General features: G+C 43.8%; 1 protein-coding gene across 3 annotated transcripts in view; it reads left to right on the forward strand.

Moving 5' to 3' along the window:
• Nucleotides 1-10,505: 10,505 nt before the first annotated feature.
• LOC118945979 (ETS domain-containing transcription factor ERF-like) overlaps nt 10,506-14,681 on the forward strand; it is a 56,383-nt gene continuing 52,207 nt past the window's right edge. Inside the window, exon 1 of one of the 3 annotated variants that reach the window (XM_036969613.1) lies at nt 10,506-11,418. In XM_036969613.1, coding sequence (XP_036825508.1) covers nt 11,399-11,418 — 20 coding nt within the window. In that variant the 5' untranslated portion in view covers nt 10,506-11,398. The remainder of the gene's footprint in view (nt 11,419-14,681) is intronic. The other 2 variants (XM_036969623.1, XM_036969626.1) reach the window with 2 other exon arrangements.

Consider the following 14,681-nt stretch of genomic DNA (forward strand, 5'->3'; position numbering starts at 1 on the left):
TGTTTACATACCCTACATTGCTCATCTCATATGTATATACTGTACTCGATACCATCTACTGCATCTTGCCTATGCCATTCTGTACCATCACTCATTCATATATCTTTATGTACATATTTTTTATCCCTTTACACTTGTGTGTATAAGGCAGTAGTTGTGGAATTGTTAGATTACTCGTTGGTTATTACTGCATTGTCGGAACTAGAAGCACAAGCATTTTGCTACACTCGCATTAACATCTGCTAACCATGTGTATGTGACCAATAAAATTTGATTTGGGAGAGTTTTGGCTGATATATGACTCAGGCGGATACTTGGATGGCCTTTTATTTCCCCCTCTGAGATTGACACTGGTGAATGAGACAAACACACACACGGAGAGAGAGAGAGAGAGCGAGAGAGAGAGACTGATAGCATTCTCCTGCCTGTCGTAGTGACTGTCTCTGTGAAGGAGTGTTTGACAAACCAATTAAGGAGACGGCAGTGTAATACCTTGGTATGTGTGTCTGTAGTGACTGGTACAGGAAGACTTATAGTCGCTGTGATGACTGACTCACCACATCTGACTGACATGTGACTGAGACTGTGCTGAAAAGAGACACTGAGACACTGACACCAAGAGAGAAGCCCTCAGACACATAGAGATACAGAGACAAGAGGACACACAGTGACTCCACGTGATGGTCTGGGATGGTTCCTCTCCTGATATCTCTGTCTTGTGTCAGTAAGGGGAGCAGTGGCCATTTTAAATCTTGGTGGAGCAAGACAAATACATAGATATATATGTGTATGTGGGATGCATGCCAGCAAAGCCACTACATAACACTACACAATACATTCAATTGCACTATACCATGGCTACACCTGGCTATCAGCGGAGCCTTGTCTGGCAGCGAAACAGTTCATTCAGCCTCATTTACTGCCTTTCAAAAAAATATAGCTATGGCTGACTTTCTTCAACAAATGTGGTTTCTACTGACAATTGAGATGTACAAACTATGGCATAAGGGGACGACAAGTGGATAAGAGGCAATCTGTAATTTCGTTTAAGACATTAATGAGCGAGCTAGGATGGACGTAGTCAATATAACTATTTGTTTAGCACTTTTGAAATGTACAGTGACAGAATTCAGAACATGGGCCATTCTTACAGTGTTCTCCCTGTACACCAAGTCAGAACTGTAGGATAAATAAAGTGGGAATATAAGCAGACAATGAAAGTTCTTACAATATTGTCACTTTCGTCGTATGAATGAGACCAAGGCGCAGCGTGTATAGAGTTCCACATATTTTAATAAACTGAAACTCACTAAACAAAACAATAAAGAACAACCGAAACGTGAAGCTATACAAAATAGTGCTGACAGGCAACATCACATAGTCAAGATCCCACACCAGAAAGTGGGGAAAAAAGGCCTGCCTAAATATGATATCCAATCAGAGACAACGATAAACAGCTGTCTCTGATTGTGAACCATATCAGGCCAACATAGATATTCAAAACCCCTAGATCTACAAAAACCCTAGACATACAACAACCCTAGACATACAAAAACTAGAGTACCCACCCTAGTCACACCCTGACCTAACCAAAATATATAGAAAACAGATATCTAAGGTCAGGGCGTGACAAATATTAAATGATTACATTTCTCAAAAACAGGATATAGGCTACATGTGCACCACCAAGTCAGAACAGTAGGTGAAATTAAGAGGTGAAAATAGACAATAATTAGGGTGAGGTCCATAGGCTACTAACAGCTTACTACACAACATACACTTAGTATTACTTTCTAGGCTACAGTATACATATCTCCCTGGCATATTACATAATTTATGCAGAAGCATACAATACATTTTTGGGCTGAACTTGTTGTGCTGTGCTCACTTGAACGAAGATGGAAGATGGCGCAGTGGTCATTTGTGGAATTATGGTGCTTTCAAGACAACTCAGGGAAAAAAATGTTGAATCGTGATGACGTCAGTGATCTTCAGGTCGTAGCTCTAAAAAGAGGCCCGAGTTCCTGATTTATAATTCCGAGTTGGATGAAAGTTCAAAACGTATTTTCCCAGTCGTAGCTCGTTTTTCACGAGTTCCCAGTTGTTTTGAACTCACTAAAGTCAGATGTTGTAGTTCCAAGTTAACAGTTATTTTGAGCGCAGCACAAATCATGCTTCATTGACAGCATAGCCAATGTTGATTGTTTATAATTTTAAACTAGGATAAGAGACCCTTAATCTTAAATTTAGGACCACACAGCCACAATGCCCACTTAACCCGGAAGCCAGCCACTGAATAGCAGGCTAATGATTGCTTTGCAACACTTGCAGTTAGCCACTGATTCCTTCCAAACCACTCATTATTGAAATTGTCCAGGTGTTAGAATGGCCAAGTCAAAGTCCAGACCTGAATCCAATCGGGAATCTGTGGAAAGAACTGAAAAGTGCTGTTCACAAATGCTCTCCATCCAACCTCACTGAGCTCGAGCTGTTTTGCAAGGAGGAATGGGAAAAAATGTCAGTCTCTCGATGTGCAAAACTGATAGAGACATACCCCAAGCGACTTACAGCTGTAATTGCAGCAAAAGGTGGCGCTACAAAGTATTAACTTAAGGGGGCTGAATAATTTTGCACGCCCAATTTTTCAGTTTTTGATTTGTTAAAAAGTTTGAAATATCCAATAAATGTCGTTCCACTTCATGATTGTGTCCCACTTGTTGTTGATTCTTCACAAAAAAATACAGTTTTATATCTTTATGTTTGAAGCCTGAAATGTGGCAAAAGGTCGCAAAGTTCAAGGGGGCCGAATACTTTCGCAAGGCACTGTACATAAAGATTGCAAGATGCAGTAGATGATATAGAGTACAGTATATACATATACATATGAGATGAGTAATGTAGAGTATGTAAACATTATATTAAGTGGCATAGTTTAAAGTGGCTAGTGATACATTTTTTCCATCAATTTCCATCCATTTTCATTATTAAAGTGAGCTGGAGATGAGTCAGTATGTTGGCAGCAGCCACTCAATGTTAGTGGTGGCTGTTTAACAGTCTAATGGCCTTGAGATAGAAGCTGTTTTTCAGTCTCTCGGTCCCTGCTTTGATGCACCTGTACTGACCTCGCCTTCTGGATGATAGTGGGGTGAACAGGCAGTGGCTCGGTTGGTTGTTGTCCTTGATGATCTTTATGGCCTTCCTGTGACATCGGGTGGTGTAGGTGTCCTGGAGGGCAGGTAGTTTGCCCCCGGTGATGCGTTGTGCAGACCTCACTACTCTCTGGAGAGCCTTACGGTTGTGGGCGGAGCAGTTGCCGTACCAGACGGTGATACAGCCCGAAAAGGATACTCTCAATTGTGCATCTGTAGAAGTTTCTCAAAGCATTTCATGATGACGGAAGTGAGTGCTACGGGGCACTCAGTTACCTTAGCTTTCTTGGGAACATGTGGGAACATGTGGGAACAGCAGACTGGGATAAGGATTGATTGAATATGTCCGTAAACACACCAGCCAGCTGGTCTGCGCAAGCTCTGAGGACGCGGCTGGGGATGCCGCCTGGGCCTGCAGCCTTGCGACGGTTAACACGTTTAAATGTTTCACTCACGTCGGCTGCAGTGAAGGAGAGTCCACAGGTATTGGTAGCGGGCCGTGTCAGTGGCAATGTATTGTCCTCAAAGCGAGCAAAGAAGTTGTTTAGTCTGTCTGGGAGCAAGACATCCTGGTCTGTGACGGGGCTGGTTTTCTTTTTGTAATCCGTGATTGACTGTAGACCCTGCCACATGCCTCTTGTGTCTGAGCCATTGAATTGTAACTCTACTCTATACTTAGCTTGTTTGATTGCCTTGCGGAGCGAATAGCTACACTGTTTGTGTTCAGTCATGTTTCCGGTCACCTTGCCCTTTTTAAACGCGAATGCTGCCATCAAGCCATCAATGGTTTGGGAATGTTTTAATAGATGCTATGGGTACGACATCTCCGATGCACTTTCTAATGAACTCGCTCACCAAATCAGCGTATTCGTCAATGTTGTTGTTGGACGCAATGCGGAACATATCCCAATCCACGTGATCGGAGCAGTCTTGAAGCGTGGAATCAGATTGGTCGGACCAGCGTTGAACAGACCTGAGCTCGGGAGCTTCTTGTTTTAGTTTCTTTCTGTAGGCTGGAAGCAACAAAATGGAGTCGTGATCAGCTTTTCCGAAAGGAGTGCGGGGGAGGGCCTTATATGCGTTGCAGAAGTTAGAATAACAATGATCCAGGGTTTTACCAGCCCTGGTTGCACAATCGATATGCTGATAGAATTTAGGGAGTCTTTTTTTCAGATTAGCCTTGTTAAAATCCCCAGCTACAATGAATGCATGCTCAGGATGTGTGGTTTCCAGTTTACATAGAGTCAAATAAAGTTTGTTCAGTCTGGCATTGCAGCGGGCAGCCCCATCTCTCACTGTCTGTCAGTCAGTCAGAGAGGCTGGAGCTGGCATCATACAGTACTCAAGCTGTCATTGAAGTCTCTAGCTAGCAGAGTTCAAATATGACTCTTTGTCCAGACCTTTTTTTAGGTTATCCCCGTGGTTTCACGTGTATAATAATGTAAACGAACAAGCAAATAGCGCTGATAGCAGAGATGCATATTCAACACCACAGACAGCGTGATCAGAATCCTTGCAATCTGCCGTTCAGAACCAAATAACGGTGGAGAGAAGCTGTGTCAAGTGAAGCTGCAGAAACGTCAATGGCCACTAGGGCAATCCTGAACATCAAATCAAATGTTATTTGTCACATGCGCCGAATACAGCAGGTGTAGACCTTACCGTGAAATGCTTACTTACAAGCCCTTAACCAACAATGCCGTTATAGAAATAGAGTTTAGAAAATATTTACTAAATAAACTAAAAAGTATCACAATAAAATAACAATATCGAGGCTATATACAGGGGGTACCGGTACCAAGTCAATGTGTGGGGGTACAGGTTAGTAGAGGTAATCTGTACATGTTGGTGGGGGTAAAGTGACTATGCATAGATAATAAATAATTGTTCATCAGTCTTATGGCTTGGGGGTAGAAGCAGTTAAGGAGCTTTTAGGACCTAGACTTGGAGCTCCGGTACCGCTTGTCATGCAGTAGCAGAGAAAACAATCTATGACTTGGGTGACTGGAGTCTTTGACAATTTTTGGGGCCTTCCTCTGACATCTCCTAGTATATAGGTCCTGAATGGCAGGAAGCTTGGCCCCAGTGATGTACAGAGCCGTACGCATTACCCTCTGTAGCGCCTTACGGTCAGATATCGAGCAGTTACCATACCAGGCGGTGATGCAACCTGTCAGGATGCTCTCGATGGTGCAGCTGTGGAACTTTTTGAGGATCTGGGGACCATTGCCAAATATTTTCAGTCTCCTGAGGGGGAAAGGTGTTGTCGTGCCCTCTTCACGACTGTCTTGGTGTGTTTGGACCATGATAGTTTGTTGGTGATGTGGACACCAAGGAACTTGAAACTCTCGACCCGCTCCACTACAGCCCCGTCAATGTGAATGGGAGCGTGTTTGGCCTACCTTTTCCTATAGTCCACGATCATCTCCTTTGTCTTGCTCACATTGAGGGAGAGATTATTGTCCTGGCACCACACTGCCAGGTCTCTGACCTCCTCCCTATTGGCTGTGTCATTGTTATAGTTGATCAGACTGTTGTGTCGTCAGCAAACTTAATGATGGTGTTGGAGTCGTGCTTGGCCACGCATTCGTGGGTGAACAGGGAGTACAGGAGGGGACTACGCACGCACTACTGAGGGGCCCCCGAGTTGAGGATCATCATGGCATATTTATTGTTGCCTACCCTTACCACCTGTGGGTGGCCCGTCAGGAAGTCCAGGGTCCAGTTACAGAGGGTGGTGTTTAGTCCCAGGGTCCTTAGCATAGTTATTAGCTTCATGGGCACTATGGTGTTGAACGCTGAGCTATAGTCAATGAACAGCATTCTCACCTAGGTGTTCCTTTTGACCAGGTGGGAAAGGGCAGTGTGAAGTGCGATTGAGATTGCGTCATCTGTGAATCTTTTGGGGCAGTATGTGAATTGGAGTGGGTCTAGGATTTCCGGGATGATTGTGCTGATGAGAGCCATGATCAACCTTTCAAAGCACTTCGTGGCTACCGACGTGAATATGAATCAGCCTCACTGCTGTCCAAGGTGCTGAATCTGAAAATGCAATCCTGCTACAGGAAGGCCTACACAGGAAGTACCTATTAAGAAGCCTAATAGACTGCTTCCGCCATACTTTATTTCAAACAGTTAGCTTTAGTTTTGTAAATAATAAGTCATGAATCTGCAAAAAACTAGAAGAAACTTTTTCAGTGATTCCTTGAAACGACAACCCCAAGGGGTTGATGTATCAGGGTGGGGGTCAATTCAGTTTTCAAATCAGAAAGAGAATTCAAAGCCATTATTTTGTAAGTTCATTTTTTAATGAATACATGGAATTTTAATTAACTTACAAATTTACTGCATTCTATGATCAGAACTCTGGTAACCTACAGAGTAGACTGGGTCCTGGTCAAGATGTTAACCTACAGAGTAGACTGGGTCCTGGTCAAGATGTTAACCTACAGAGTAGACTGGGTCCTGGTCAAGATGTGAACCTACAGAGTAGACTGGGTCCTGGTCACGATGTTAACCTACAGAGTAGACTGGGTCCTGGTCAAGATGTTAACCTACAGAGTAGACTGGGTCCTGGTCAAGATGTTAACCTACAGAGTAGACTGGGTCCTGGTCAAGATGTTAACCTACAAAGTAGACTGGGTCCTCATCAAGATGTTGGTTTTCCTAAAGAAGGCCAAGCTCTTCACAACTGTCAATCATATTAAAGTCAGTTTGTGTACCTGTGGTCTGTCTGTCTCTGTCTGTCTCTGTGTGTATGGCTCCCTATACCCTAACCCTCCACCTATTCCTATAGCCAACACTACCCCCACAAACACACAATAGCACACACTCCCGATAAGTGGTGTGTGTTTACAGCTTGTTCATTTCCACTCTGCAACTCTCAGCTGAGAAAAGAGTGAGGGAGAGAGAGCAGGAAAGAGAGAGGGATAGAGAAAAGGAGAGCAGGAGAGAGGGTGATCGGAAGAGAGAGGGAGGGTTTACGGGTAGTGTTTTTGTCCTGGAGAGAAATAGCCCTCTAGATTGTAATTGGAGGCAGAGAAAGAGAGAAAGAGGAGGGAGGGAGAGACAGCAGAAATTGCTTGGCTGGGGCTGTGTGGGATGATAGTGTTTTTGACAGGTAAATAAGGCTGTGATTGTGGACAGTTACACTGCACCTCGCTGACCCTCACACACGCTGGCCTCCTCCATCTATATTTCACTCTGACACGCATGCTGACTCCCTCTCTCTACTACACACACCCTCGCACACAACCTCACATACTGTACACACTGATACATATGCACTCACACACAACCTCACATACTGTACACACTGATACATATACACTCACACACAACCTCACATACTGTACACATTGAAACATATACACTCTCACACATAACCTCACATACTGTATAGCATATGCTAACATGACAGTGGGCTAAATACATCATCCCTATAGACCTATACTGCCCTACCAACCAAAAAAGCAGTAACTGCTCATAGCACGGAACTGAAAAAAAAAGGCTTTTCTTTACCTTGGTTTCACAGTAACTTTATACAGTTACTGCTAACATGACCCCCATTTTCTGCAAAACACAATAGAGGCAGGATTCTTGTCTGCATAATTAAGAATGCATTTTTAATATAGCAAAATGATATTAGCTCATTTTCGACCAAATGAGCAGTATACTGTATTCTTGCTTGGTAGGGCAGTATACTGCTTAAACATTCACTGACCACCATTCATTTATTAACCCTATTTATTTATTGCTGTCCCTCTCAAACGATGTATTTTATTTTTGAATTTTTATTTTTGAAGATAGATTTTCTCTATAGGACTATAGTGGTATCTATTCTTCCTACACGTTTTCCCCTTCCTTCCATCTTCCCATCCTCTTTTATCAAGTCAACAACCGTCCCCCCTCCCCGCCTGCCTGCCCTTGCCTCCCTCGCTCCCTCCCTCTCTCACTTCAATCTCAAGTGTTTTCAATTTTATTCTAGAGTGGAATTAACTACCCCCGATGTCAAATTGCCGACGAAATCGATAATAATATCTTTACAAAAGAGGATATTCCAGTCTCTCGCGTCGGCTTTTGAAAAATGGAAAATTTAGCCGAGATTGATTCATTAGTTGACACGTTATAGGACGGTATAAGTATTGATCGCGGCCTGTCATGTCCCATCTCGGCTAATCGAAGCTGAGGCGCTCTGTCGATGGGCGCATTTTTCATAATTCCAACGCCGGGGAGAGAGACTAGCCGGCGCAGGCGACTGCTAGGCTCTGAGAGAAAAGGGGAGAGTGTAAGGGGGGGGGGGGGGGGGGGGGGGGGGGGGGCAGACGAAAGATAGACGGAGAGAGATGACTGGGGGGAAATAGGTAGGGGGCAAAGAGTGGAAGACCGAGAAATAGAGTGAAAAAGAGGCATGGGGTAAAAGGGAAAAACGGGGATTTGTTTGTGCACGGACACAGCTAGCCTGGAGGCCCGGGCGGTGAGAGGGCTAGGGGGAATGTATGTTAATAGTGCAGGTATTGGGGCGTAGATAATTAATGCATTAACTAATTAAATCCTAACGGTGAGATAACGAGTTGGAGGGAAGAACGGAGTGGGATGGCAAAAGAGAGAAATAGGGCGACAATGGGGAGAAATTGGTTTTAATAAGGGGACGAAGATGCGGAGAGGTGTGAAAACGTCTAGATCGGATGAGGAGAGAGCAAAGGTGGAGTGCTGAGAGGGGAGGTTGGGGTGGTGGGGTGGATGAATAAATAGAAATCGAATGACTTGGGTGCGAAGAGAAAGAAGTTCTGAGGCGGAAAAAAAATATAAAGAGCAGCGAAAAGACACAACGACATTGATGGAGAAACTTTTGATAGCTGTGCAATTCGTTTGGAAAGTTGGTATTGCTCGCGCTCAAGAATTCAGTCCAACATAATGCCACCGCTCTCACATTCTTGTCACGAGTTCCATGAAACTAGGGTACACGTCAATCAACTAAAGAACGCTGTTGGAAGGGAATGGAGTCTACCTGTTTTTTTGCCGCCCTTTTACTGGCCCCTGCATTGGCCCTTTAGGTCCTCTGGCCCCTGCATTGGCCCCCAATGTCCTAGATGTACCTGTTTCCCTTCCTGTATATACAACACAGTAGGCATGCTATAGAAGGCTACAGTGTGAAACCATGAATGTTTTTGCAAATAAAAGGCATTGTTTTAGTTTGATGAAATGAGGCAATAGACCCATAGATCCCTTTCTAAAAGTAAATATATATAGTATAGTATATATATAGTAAATATGGTCCCATGTGGCTAAGTTGATAGAGCATGGCACTTGCAACGCCAGGGTTATGGGTTCGGCTCCCACGGGGGACCAGTATGAACAAATTTGAAAATGTGTGCATGCACTCACTATTGTAAGTCACTCTGGATAAGAGCGTCTGCTAAATGACTCAAATCAAAATAATCAAAATGTAGACCTACTACAAGCGGTTTAGGCCTACTTAGAGAGGGAGATGCTGAGCTGAAGATGGTCCTCTATGTTCTACTATTCATATGCCAAAATATAACCACTACTCTGCTGGCAACATTTATGAATCTCAATTCATTATATATGATTTGAATAAAGTCACAGGCATATTTTCTTGTGTTGAGAGAAAAGCAGAGGTTGGGCCAAGGGCTACCACAAAAAAACTATGATAAGAGTGCTGCAGCTGATGACAAATGGTGGGAGGAGGGATGGAAAGCATCAAGACAAATGAGATACACAAAATTAGAAGAGAGTTGGAGTTGGATTAGAAGAAGGAGAGAGGGATGACTAGAAAAGGAGGAGAGTGAGTGCATATGAGCAAGATGGAGAAATAGAGGGGAGGGGGTGCGCATGGGGGTCTCGGTACTTGGCAGTCTCAGGGTATCTCAGGTTCTCTCCGGCCGGGAAAGCGGTCGATATTTAATTGTTATTGCTAGCATGAAACGCACGGAAGCGGGGCCTGTACGAAAATTTCTCATTTATTTGGTATTCTTGTTCTCTCTCTCTCCCTCCCCCCTCCTCTTTGTGGAACGCCGAGGGTGTGCGGGGTTAGAAGGGAGGGGCAGTTACCACGCCGTGGGGGTAGAAATAGAGGGATGAGGATGGGATAAGCTCTAAGGGAAGAAATACACCGTTTTCTCCTCCCAAGTTTAGTTTCTGTCCCTAGACACATCGGATCCCCCCTCTACCACCTGCACGTAGTCTCACTCCCACTGTCACTCGCCCCTGGACCCCCTCCCACTGTTCTCCATCACCCCTGTCTACCCCCACCTGTCCAAAATGAAAAATCTGTCATTTTCATCAAACGTCCAACCAAATATTATCTACACTCCATTCCAAGAGATCGAATCTTATTTAAGGCGACGAGATTCGCCATCTGTTTTCAAATTTCATTCCTCCATGAACTTTATTTTCCCCGACTTTGGGAAAAATTATAACCTGATCGATCCTCTATCTGGCCACCGTGTACATATATTTTCAGTGGCGGTCTTCCACTTTGCTTTCAGTTGGCTGGTCAATTTTTTGTCTCGTGGACACACAGGAACACGCGCAGAACACATTTTACAGAGCAGATAGAAAAACTTAAGTGCAGCCAGTTTGGGTGTAGAGGGCTAGACCCATATGAGCTTCTCAATCTCTTTCTCTCCACCCCCTCTCTGCTCTGCTCTTTCCCCGCGTCCTGGACCTCTCTGTCATGCTCGCTTGCTCTCCCCCTAGCAAACACTGTCAACCTGCCTCGCCCTCTCATATAGCGTTGTTTCTCGTCATGTCTCCATCTGGTTCGCAGCTTCTTCTTCCTGTCCCATCTCTTACGCACCGCGGACGCAGATGGAAGTGACATAGGAAACGTTTAGAGCGGACAACATTTTTTTGCATTTGTCCTCTTTTCTTTTAGCACACTAGCCTATTTGTTTTTAGGCAGGACATTTCAACAGAGTTTTGTTTGTTTTCTTTACCAGCCTGTTTGTGTACACCAGTCTACTCATACTAGGTCCGTTTTTCTTTAACCTAATACTCAATATTCCGATTATTTTCTGTTTATCAATAACTTTTATAGCTATAGCCTACCCTATTTATTAGCCTATTTATATTTATTTGAGTTGTTTTAGCCTACTATTATGCACATGTGGAGGATCGGCAGTGAAAAGTGCTCATGAGTTGATTCCCAGTCGTCAGAAAGCTCTGTCTATGTCAGTTACGTCGACCGGACCCCGGAAACTCAAGTGGGACCTACTGCCAAGTCGATGAGAGCGCATCGGAGAAGGTAAGCATGCTCTCTTCCCATTGCCTCTGGATAGACACCTTAGACTAAGTGAGAGGAATACTAAAAGAAGACGTCGGAGTGCTCTGGAAACAGAGAGCTCAAGAGATTGAGGGGGAAAACACGTGGCTCCTTCAGAAATTGATTGATCTACAGAATGCGCACGGGAGTGTATTGTACTGCGCTCAATGCGTCTACAAATAGATCTACGCCGGTTCCTTTGCTATTGCGCTGCTTCTTTGACGAGAAATTGAGTTGCTTCTTTGAGAACGTGTTGCGTTGCATTTGTAATGTAGGCCTACACTGAGTGTACAAAACATCAAGAACACCTGCTCTTTCAATGACAGGAGACGGGTTAAAGAAGGATCTTTAAGCTTTGAGACAATTGAGACATGGATTGTGTATGTGAGCCATTCAGAGGGTGAATGTGCAAGACAAAATATGTATGTTAGTAGGTACCAGGCGCACCGGTTTGTGTCAAGAAATGCAATGCTGCTGGGGTTTTCACGCTCAAAAGTGTCCCTTGTGTATCAAGAAGGGTCCATCCCCCAAATGACATCCAGCCAACTTTAGGAAGCATTGGAGTCAACATGGGCCAGCATCCCTGTGGAACGCTTTCGGGCACCAGACTAATTGAGGCTGTTCTGGGGGTGAAACTCAATATAAGGAAGGTGTCCTCAATGTTTTGTACACTGCCATTCAAAAGCATGGGGTCACTTAGAAATGTCCTTGTTTTTGAAATAAACTTTTTTTGTCCATTAAAATAACATCAAATTGATCAGAAATACAGTGTAGACATTGTTAATGTTGTAAATGACTATTGAAGCTCAAAACTGATGATTTTTAATGGAATATCTACATAGGCGTACAGAGGCCCATTATCAGCAACCATCACACCTGCGTTCCAATGGCACATTGTGTTAGCTAATCCAAGTTTATCATTTTAAAAGGCTAATTGATCATTAGAAAAACCTTTTGCAATTATGTTCGCACAGCTGACGGAAGTTGTAGGTGCAGAATGTATGTGTGAGCATGCGTGTTCATGTGCTTGTGTGCATGAATGTGCAAGGTAAGCCTCAAACTCATACAGTGTGTGGCTAGCCTTAGTTAATGCTTGCAGCACTTATAAATGTAAGTAGGTTTAAAATGGTGTATATTTGAGGGGGGAAGTTACCTGTAGAGCAGGTGTGGACAATTCCAGTCCTCGAGGGCCTGATTGGTGTCACAATTTTGCCCCAGAAAACACATCTGACTCCAATCACCTAATCATGATCTTCAGTTTAGAATGCAATTTCATTAATCAGCTGTGTTTGCTAGGGATGGAGAAAAAGTGTGACACCATTCAGTCAAGCCCCTGTGAGGTGTATCTCTGTAGCAGTGTCAGTGCTGTATCTAGATGGGCCACAGTGTGATCAGTTAAAGCATTAGGCATGAAACACTGGCTGGACCAGAGGTAAAGGCCAAGTAAGGATAGGATTTTTTTTCAATGATATCAATCACAGGTATATTTTTGTTATTCAGTATGCCTGGCTGGAAAAGCAACAAGCTCTGTCTCACTGCAGAATTAGACGTTCATCCATGTTCTCCAAACGTCACATTTTGATGCTCCTGCTGCTCTCTATTGTTCCATTTCCCCGAAGGTCAAATGTCGTAGTTAAAGGTCAAGTTTAGTCACTCATTCTGAATGGTTAAGGTAAGGGTTATGGTTTGTGATAGGGTTAAAACATGAAGTTTAGTCACTCATTCTGAATGGTTAAGGTAAGGGTTGTGGTTTGTGATAGGGTTAAAACATGAAGTTTAGTCACTCATTCTGAATGGTTAAGGTAAGGGTTATGGTTTGTGATAGGGTTAAAACCCAAAATAAATAAAGTGTCCACGACTTGTATTGAACACACAACCTTCTGATTCAGAGTCATGGGATTACGCACATGCCAGCACCCTGTCCACAACACCCCACAACACCCCATCAAAACCCAATCCTACTTGATGGTAAGTGTTCACTGTTGCCCCTAGTGGTCGGTTTAAGGCATTTCCAAATGTTCTCAGGACATGGAAAGACGTCCAATTTCAACGTCAATCTTGAACAACCTGGCTGGTTGATCAGTGGCTTTGAGCCTCATCCAATGATTAGGTCGGCTGCATCAACATCCACACCTCTCAGAAACACAGCGGTTCAGTTATTTGTCTTGTACATTGGTCGACTGAGGTGATATTTATGTTGACTTTAACAGGTTGATTATTGTCAGGTTGAATGGTTCCATGAGAGCTAAAACAGTCATAAAGGCAGGTCCAGAGTCAGTCCTCCAGCACTGAGACGATGACAGTACAGTCAATGGCTCCAATCATTCCTCATCTGCTTTATGGCTCTTCCGACGTTTATAGCCGTTAGGCGGGCTTACGTAAACGCATTAACGGATGTGAAGGGCACGGGGGCTTTATTCAGCTGGGTACTACATTTAATCAAGGGTCACTCCCAGTTCGTAAAGTCAGTAATCCACTCCATGTCAGCTTGATCCGCTTCAGAGTTTGGCTGAGACATGGCAGAGGACTGTTGCATGGATGTTTGTCTATAGGTAATCTTATTAGATGACTGCACTACATAAAGAGATCATTATACTAGATGTGTTATCTGTTTATTTATTCAACCAACTGATAGTAAAATAGATGGAAAAACATTGTTCCTGCCTTATACAGTCTTGCTTTATATTCCCTCTTATCAGTGCCTGTGAATTGCCCTCATTCTTTTTCTGTCCTTACTGTTATCCTTCCCTTTTCCCCTGTCCTTACTGTTATCCTTCCCCTTTCCTCTGTCCTTACTGTTATCCTTCCCTTTTCCTCTGTCCTTACTGTTATCCTTCCCCTTTCCTCTGTCCTTACTGTTATCCTTCCCCTTTCCTCTGTCCTTACTGTTATCCTTCCCCTTTCATCTGTCCTTACTGTTATCCTTCCCTTTTCCTCTGTCCTTACTGTTATCCTTCCCTTTTCCTTACTGTTAACCTTCCCTTTTCCTCTGCCCTTACTGTTATCCTTCCCCTTTCCTCTGTCCTTACTGTTATCCTTCCCTTTTCCTCTGTCCTTACTGTTATCCTTCCCCTTTCCTCTGTCCTTACTGTTATCCTTCCCCTTTGTCCTTACTGTTATCCTTCCCTTTTCCTCTGTCCTTACTGTTATCCTTCCCTTTTCCTCTGTCCTTACTGTTATCCTTCCCTTTTCCTCTGTCCTTACCGTTATCCTTCCCTTTGCTCTTCAGTAAATCCTTCTTCCTT

The sequence above is a fragment of the Oncorhynchus mykiss genome, chromosome 3 (assembly GCF_013265735.2).
Source record: "Oncorhynchus mykiss isolate Arlee chromosome 3, USDA_OmykA_1.1, whole genome shotgun sequence".
In the NCBI taxonomy this organism is placed as follows: domain Eukaryota; kingdom Metazoa; phylum Chordata; class Actinopteri; order Salmoniformes; family Salmonidae; genus Oncorhynchus; species Oncorhynchus mykiss.